This window comes from Cryptomeria japonica, chromosome 9 (assembly GCF_030272615.1).
Source record: "Cryptomeria japonica chromosome 9, Sugi_1.0, whole genome shotgun sequence".
Taxonomy (NCBI): Eukaryota; Viridiplantae; Streptophyta; class Pinopsida; order Cupressales; family Cupressaceae; genus Cryptomeria; species Cryptomeria japonica.
The window spans coordinates 311,001,343-311,009,409 of NC_081413.1; the positions used below are offsets into that span (position 1 = coordinate 311,001,343).

Sequence of the window (8,067 nt, forward strand, 5' to 3'; positions counted from 1 at the left end):
CATGCACCTCAAATTGGGACTAAAATTTAATTGTTAAATTTTCACAACCATGCTAGTTCCCATTTAATTTTGAACCCATTTTGAAAGAATATCTTTGATACGCTTACATTTTTACATGTGGCACACTTTTGTGCTAAATTTATTTTTCTTTCTTGATACTTTGTCATCCTTAGTTACTCTTCCTTACACACATTCCCATATATACCCATCCTAATCCATTTTCTATCCTCATTTATGCTACATCCTCACCATTTAATGACCCAAATTTCCATGAATTTTTATTAATCCTCAAATACCATATACCATTTCTATGACGCTTATGATTGATCTTGCATAGTGCAAATTTTACCCAAAAAATTTTAAATGACCAACTCTTTCCTTTTTCTAATATTTGTTGGGAGTTGATTTCGTACACATTTGTGTGAAAATATGTTATTTCCTTATATTTAAATACATTCATTTGAGAATAATTTCTTACATAATCATCATTTAAAATCCTGGCATTCTAAGGAGCATTCATTATAGGAGAAATTTAACTAGAGCACTAAAAGAATTAAGAACTAGAATACATTAGAATCAACATCTAGATCACTTGCATATGCTTCAATATTATTTTCTAATTATTTCATGACCATAAATATATTCTTTCAAATGGAATAACCTATGAGAACTCGATTCTAGTGATTTGACAATCTCTTTGAGATATTTTTAAATACAACCAAAGCTTAACAAATAGTGAGGAGTAGAGAATCTATCAAGATAAATAAAGAGTAGAAACTTGTAAATTTTACTAAATCAAATCTCTAGGCATTATATTATATCCACATAATGCAAAATTGATTAAGGGTCATGGTCTTAACTTATAGCTAGTTATCATTTTGCATAAAATAAAAAAAGTAACACATAAAGTTAGGATGCCAATTTTTATGTACCGTATCAATGTTAGGAAAGGGTGTTGTACACATTGCACAAGAATGAATTATTTTAATTATGTAAAATAAATATTGACCCCATATTTATTAAATATTATTAATGTTTGTTACTTGTGTTGGGCATGGTAGTTAATAATGTGGTTTTCAATGGCTAAGAAATATAGTGGAAGGTAATAACTTTATAAGCCATATTTATAATCAACATTGAGCCCAAATGTGTGATATATTTTGATATTTTATCTTTCATTAATGATTTAGATTTTAACTTTTAGTCTTTATTTCAACAATGTGCTCATTATCTTGGAAATGAAATGTACTCAAAAACTTCTAGAGGTTTATCCACATCTCTTGAGGTTGATCTTGAGATTCTCAAAAGTACCCTAATATGTAGAATCAATCTTATAAAATGTGGGATCATTCTAGCTAAATGAACACTTCTACAATATGTGTCATCTTGATCATTGGTGTCTAAAAATGTACAAACATTAAAGATATTTTAAATAACTTAAAGAAGCTATTAGATTGCTAAGGTCAAGTTCCCTTCAAGGACAACTTTATGAACTTAGATGAGACAACACTCTCAAAATGTAAGTGTCCTCGATGGGACATCTGTTTGATTTAGTGCCCTAGATTGATAGGAATGGATTTAGTCAATCATTACTCCTACAGTCCTACTACATATTTCCCAAGAGTCGTCCTACTTCCCTTGAAAGATTACAAGGGATGATGGAAAGTAGCAGCAAATGAAGCTCCTTCTTCTCATGATCTGCTTTTGTAGATTAGAAAGGAAAGTGAAAGGACGGCGCAAGGAGGGAAGAAGAGAGTGGCATTTGTCACCTCTTCCTTTCTTTCTTGTCTCACCTCTCCCGTGATGGGGGTCGTGGATGGTTAAAAAGCATCTCATGTGACTCTCATCATTTGGTATCACCATATGCTTTGCCCACATACGTCCAAGACAACAACATCATCATTCACTGCAATGCGGTTGGATAGCAGATGGAAACGATCCGTTTCACTGTGGGAAGTAAAGACTTGATCTTTTTCTTTGGGAAAGGGAACGAATAGCATAAATGTAGTTACAAGGGGCGAAGGGGTTTCATCCTTGTCACTCCATCTGTCTGCGGTTAGTTACAATCTTTAGTCCCCAAAATGGCACGTGGATACCCCCTTACCATCTCTCCCGGGAGGGGACACGCCCTCCTGCCACAAACCCAATACAAAGAGAGGGCCAGGGGGTAGTTTGATAAGAGGGGTGAGCACTGAGCAGAAAGCACCATGAGTGGAGAAAGCACGAGAGGCTGAGAGGGAGGGATTCACTTTCACTCCTCTGCATAGTGTTTTGCTCCAACTACTTAGGACTGGACTGGACTGGACTGACCTGACCGGACTGAGAAGAAATGGAAAGAGGGGCATCATCCATGGATTTGCCCATTATGCATGACAATGATAGGTATGAACTTGTCAAGGACATTGGGTCTGGCAACTTTGGTGTGGCCAGGCTCATGCAAGACAAGCACACCAAACAACTTGTTGCTGTCAAGTATATTGAGAGGGGTGACAAGGTCAATTTCCCTACCTCAGACAAACCCAGTCTCTCTTTTCATTCATTCTTCTTTCAAACTGATGGCTTGGTTCTCAGTGTCCAGTCTCTCTTTCATTGAATCTTCTTTCAAACTGATGGGTCTCCCTCCAGTCTCTCTTTCATTGAATCTTCGTTCAAACTGATGGGTCTCCCTCCAGTCTCTCTTTCATTGAATTCTTTCAAACTGATGGGTTGTTTCTTTCTGTCTGTCTGTCTTTCTTTGTTTAGATTGATGAGAATGTGCAGAGGGAGATCATCAATCACCGTTCTCTCAGGCATCCAAACATTGTTCGCTTTAAAGAGGTACGTACTTCCCTACCTACCAAAGAGACATGGATGGTTCAAGGCCAACTTTTGAATCACATATTGTTTGTTCAAATTTAACTGGGGGCAAATGCGCAGGTAATTTTGACACCAACCCATCTGGCAATAGTGATGGAATATGCAGCAGGGGGAGAGCTCTTTGAACGCATTTGTAACGCTGGCCGCTTTAGTGAAGATGAGGTTGTAATTCAGTGCTCTCATAACACATTCTGTATTATGTTTGGTGGGAAACGCATGTATTCAACTGCTTCATCTGTGTACATTGTAGGCCCGTTTCTTCTTTCAACAACTTATTTCAGGGGTTAGCTACTGTCATTCTATGGTAAGTTTCCAGCAGGTGATGTTTTGTGTTTTGATGTTTCATTTTAGTTTTCGGGGGAAATGTTTGATTCATTTAAGGAGATTGACAGCAAATCTGTCACCGAGATTTGAAACTGGAAAACACCCTGCTGGATGGGAGTCCGGCTCCTCGTCTCAAAATCTGTGACTTCGGTTACTCAAAGGTGCTTTCTTTTCTGTGTTTCTCTTATTCCCTTTTTCACTTACAGCTCTTCAACTTCTTCTCGCCTTTTTAATCGACTGGTTTCGTAACAGGGTATTTGTTTTTGCAGTCTTCTTTGCTTCATTCTCAGCCTAAATCCACTGTGGGAACGCCTGCCTACATAGCCCCGGAGGTTTTATCAAAGAAAGAATACGATGGCAAGGCAAGATGCTTTGAATAATCAAAACTATTTGAGCTTGATGAGGCAGTGAAAAAGATTACTAATTGTTTTAGTCTGGAGTTTCTGAATTTGATCATAGTATTTTTCATCAACATTTAGATCATATTTTTCTAAAAGATCAAATATTAGAAAGATGTTGATGGATTAAAAAGTATGATCAGAGATATTAATGAAAAATTCGACGATAGATGATTTATAAACTATTATCCAAAATATTGATGAAAATTTTGAAGTATGATCAATATTGATGAAAACATACTTACAGTAAAATTCGAAAACTTGAAATTATCAAATTTTATCCGAAATATGGTTGAAAAAATACTTGCACAGTCGAATCGGAAAATTTTGAAACTAATTTTATGTCTCTGATTAGTAATTGTAATTTTTGTTGGTTATTTTAGGTTGCAGATGTGTGGTCATGTGGCGTAACACTGTATGTCATGTTAGTGGGAGCCTATCCGTTCGAGGATCCAGATGATCCAAGAAATTTCAGAAAGACAATTGGGGTAAGTTTTGCTAAACCCTAATTTTACTCTGCTATCTCCTGGGATGGGACAAATTATGGTTTCTGATTCATATTTCTATCAATTGCAGCGCATATTGAATGTGCAATACACGATTCCAGATTATGTTCATATCACTGCAGAATGCCGTCACCTTCTATCAAGAATTTTTGTCGCAGATCCTGCCAAGGTCAGGTTTTCAAAGAATTGATTTAAATTTTTTTCTCTTCATCCTCACTCCCGTCTAACACCTTTTACAATGGAAAACAGAGAATCACAATTCCAGAGATCCGAAATCACGAGTGGTTTCTGAAGAACTTACCCGCAGATTTGGTAGATGCAGCAGACACTAGTAAGAGCAGTAATGGGGATGATGAGGGAGGGGAGGAAGGGGATGAAGGATCTCCTCAAACTCAGAACATCGATGAGATAATGAGGATCATAGCAGAGGCCAGAATTCCTGCACCGGGATTAGGGCTGAGGCAATACTTTGGAGATAGCCTTGACCTAGATGATATGGATTTCGAAAATGATGCCGACCTCGATGTTGATAGTAGTGGAGAGTTCGTCTGTGCAATCTAAAGCTTTCTTTCCTTACCACGTGGCCTCAATTGGGGGTTTCTGTTATGCTTCTTTCTGCATTATCTTGTTTCAGGCTTCTGTGATCAAAATCATGGCTAACCTAAATCTGTGCACTGTACACTCTTATGACGCAATAAAGAAAAGTGCTGCTTTTTCTGTAAGGTGAACAACTGTCAATCTATTTGCCTCATCTTCGTCATCTTTTCCATTGTATGCTCTTAATTCTTTCAGCCCTTTCCCATGGAAGATAATAATTCGCTGCTAAATAACTGTAAATATTCTCTGGACAGTATTGGTGAGCATTTTAAGACATAAGTACAAAGAATTCTATTTGGCAGAGATTCTAAATAATCTATTCCCGGCAAATTCTGATTCTGAAAGAATTCTAGCTGATTTTGGTTTATTTAATCTTGAATAGAGAAAAGCCATTATGTCATTCAAGGGCAGGTGTCACTGTGTGGATATGCATGCTGCTTCTCCTCATCAGAGTTTTCTAGGGTTTTGAGTTTCTTATAAGACTCCACAGTTTTTAAAAGATTTTGCAGCATGTGCACCAACTGTATTATTATTATTTAGCTCTTTGCTTTCCAAGAAGATAAAACTGACGTTTAAGGGACCCACAATTCAGCTCTTCTTTCTTTCAACTGCTGTCACCAAATAATTCGCACCTACATAAATAAACTAATTAAACTAATTGAACAACAATAATCAATAATTAACTTAGAGTCAACACGTCTGGGTCTACTTGTGAAGTTAAAAGGTTTTGGTTGAGTTTTATCAATTATCTAAACGTTTTGATATCATTAGAGATGAGTTAAGATCATGTATCGATTTTGGTAGAACGGTTTTTGTCTTTTTGTGAAGTTAAAAGGTTTTGGCTGAGTTTTACCATCTAAATGTTTTGATATCATTAGAGATGAGTTAAGATCATGTATCGATTTTGGTAGAACGGTTTTTGTCTTTTTGTGAAGTTAAAAGGTTTTGGTTGAGTTTTACCAACTATCTAAATGTTTTGAAGTTAAAAGGTTTTGGTTGAGTTTTACCAACTATCTAAATGTTTTGATATCATTAGAGACGAGTTAGGATAATGTCCCAATTTTGGTAGAACAGTTTGTCTTTGTCCCAATTGTGTTGATATCATTAGAGATGAGTTAGGATAATGTCCCAATTTTGGTAGAATGGTTTTGGTCTCTTTATGAAGTTAAAAGGTTTTGGTTGAGTTTTACCAACTATCTAAACGTTTTGGTATCATTAGAAATGAGTTAGGATCATACTCCAATTTTGATATCATCAAAGATTATATCAAGTAGCTAAATGATTATAAGAATTTGACATAAAACCTTCAAAGAGAAAAACAAAAAGTCTAGAGAATGAATGCACCTTCACATATTTGTAAAGGAAAGGTTAATTTTTTCTTAATTTAGGTAAATCAAATGAAGTGTGTTCAATTCAGTTCAAATGTATTTTAGATTAGACAAATTATTGATGATTTGTGTATTTAAATTTATGTTAATCAATATAGATTTTGTATTTAATTGTTGTTGTTCTAACATATGTATTTGAGTTCAATAATATTATTATTTAATGAATTAGTTTTTTTTTGTATTAGATATCATATAGTCATTACCAGCAATTTAGGTAGTTTATGGGGAGTTTATTTAAGAGCAGTCTCCAGCCAAAGAAAGTTCAGGTGAAGAAAAAAGGTATCTGCCTCGGTGAGAGACACATATATGCATTTGGCTTTAAGGGAGGGGAGAGGTGTGCCATCAACCCATCAGAGTGCAGAATTGGGGGAGTGGGGGAGAGGAGGGTGAGGTGGGGGGAAAGTAGAGGCTAAGGCCAATTTAAGGATGTTATAGGTTATGCTTTGGGACATCGGGATAGAGAAGGTAAGTTTCAGGTCCTCCCATGTTCTCAATTGGCCAAACTCCAGAATCTGGTCAAAATATTTGATTCTCATATTGTGCCATTTTAGTGCAGAGCAGCCTTGAAGAGCTGTTAATGGTTTCCCATTATGAAATAGATTCCACCATATAGATCTGTCACTGGCAATCCGTCCCTATCTATTTCCATTTACATTGTAGTGTACCAAGTGTTTCACCTGCTCCCAAGCTTTCCATAGGGATTTAAAGACCCCAGACCCAGCTGGGGCAACCTCTATCTGTCCAAGAAGAAGGTCAATCATGGGGAGATCCTTCCATTTCTTGGCTTTCTTAGGAATTGAGGATGAGGCCCATCCCTCCATAGAGTTTATGCATAGTGCACCACTCCTATTTCACTGCATGTTGCTTCCTGGTACCTTTTCCATCAGACCAAAGGAATTCCCTTATCTGTTTTTGGATATGATTAAATTGATAGTTTTTGAAGAGCCAAGCAGAGGAGAAGTAGATGTTATATGATGCCAAGATCTTTTGACAGGCTTGAAATCTTCCAGCCAGAGACAGATAGTTCCTGTTCCATTTAGAGAGCTTCTTCTCTATTTTATTTCTTACCCATTCCCACATTTCTTTTAAATTTGGAAGGACAGAGAAGGGGATGCCTAGATATTTTACAATATGAGTAGGGCCTAGCCAGTTGAGAGAAAATTTTGAGAGCCAGTTCGGGGGGCTGTCATCCCAGCCAAGTAGGTTGGATTTGTGCATAGCTATCTTACTTCCAGAGGCTAGGCAAAATATATCTATATTTTTCAGCAGAGTAGCAAGGTTCTCTTCATCAAGTTTAATTAAAATTGCCGTATCATCAGCAAATTGGACATTACAGATTTCCTTTTTATTAGGTAAGGATATGCCCCTGATAGGAGGAGTGACAGAGGAGTCTTTGAGTAGGTAGAATATTGCACCAACAGCTAGAACAAATAGGGTCGAGGCTAAGGGGCATCCTTGCTTGATAGATCTGGTTAGTGCAAATTTGGGGGATCTTATCCCATTCACTTCAATGGAGGCATTGGCATCACATAATAGTGTTTTGACCAATTTACAGAACCCAGGGGGGAAACCTAGTGACTGGAGCATCTGAATGATATATTCCCATTCTATTCTGTCATAAGCTTTCTCGAAGTCTATGAGTAACATAGCTCCATTCTGCCCTGATTTTTTTGCCCAATGGAGAAATTCCAACATGTGATTAAGTTCTCTAGTATATACCGTCCTTTGACAAACCCTGTTTGTGTAGTACTGATAATCTTAGGTAAGATTTTTTCCAATCTGCTTGTTGTCAATTTCGCTAAGATCTTATATGACACATTTAACAGTGTAATGGGTCTCCAGTTTTTAACTAGGGTTCTATCACCCTCTTTAGGAATGAACTTGATAAGGCCTTGGTTTATGTTTTCACCTAGGGACCCAATGTGAATAGCCTTAGAGTATAGAGCGTGAAGATCATCCACAATCCATTCAATATTTTCTTTGTAGAATTCTACTGGG

General features: G+C 36.8%; 1 protein-coding gene across 1 annotated transcript; it reads left to right on the top strand.

The window, feature by feature from the left end:
- Window positions 1–1,910: 1,910 nt before the first annotated feature.
- LOC131079605 (serine/threonine-protein kinase SRK2A) lies at window positions 1,911–4,806 on the top strand. The gene is made up of 9 exons (XM_058017606.2): window positions 1,911–2,494; window positions 2,743–2,817; window positions 2,917–3,018; window positions 3,107–3,160; window positions 3,249–3,341; window positions 3,450–3,542; window positions 3,962–4,066; window positions 4,155–4,253; window positions 4,334–4,806. Exons 1-9 carry the CDS (start codon window positions 2,330–2,332, stop codon window positions 4,643–4,645), a joined length of 1,098 nt encoding a protein of 365 aa, XP_057873589.1. The 5' UTR covers window positions 1,911–2,329; the 3' UTR covers window positions 4,646–4,806.
- The last annotated feature ends 3,261 nt before the right edge of the window (window positions 4,807–8,067 follow it).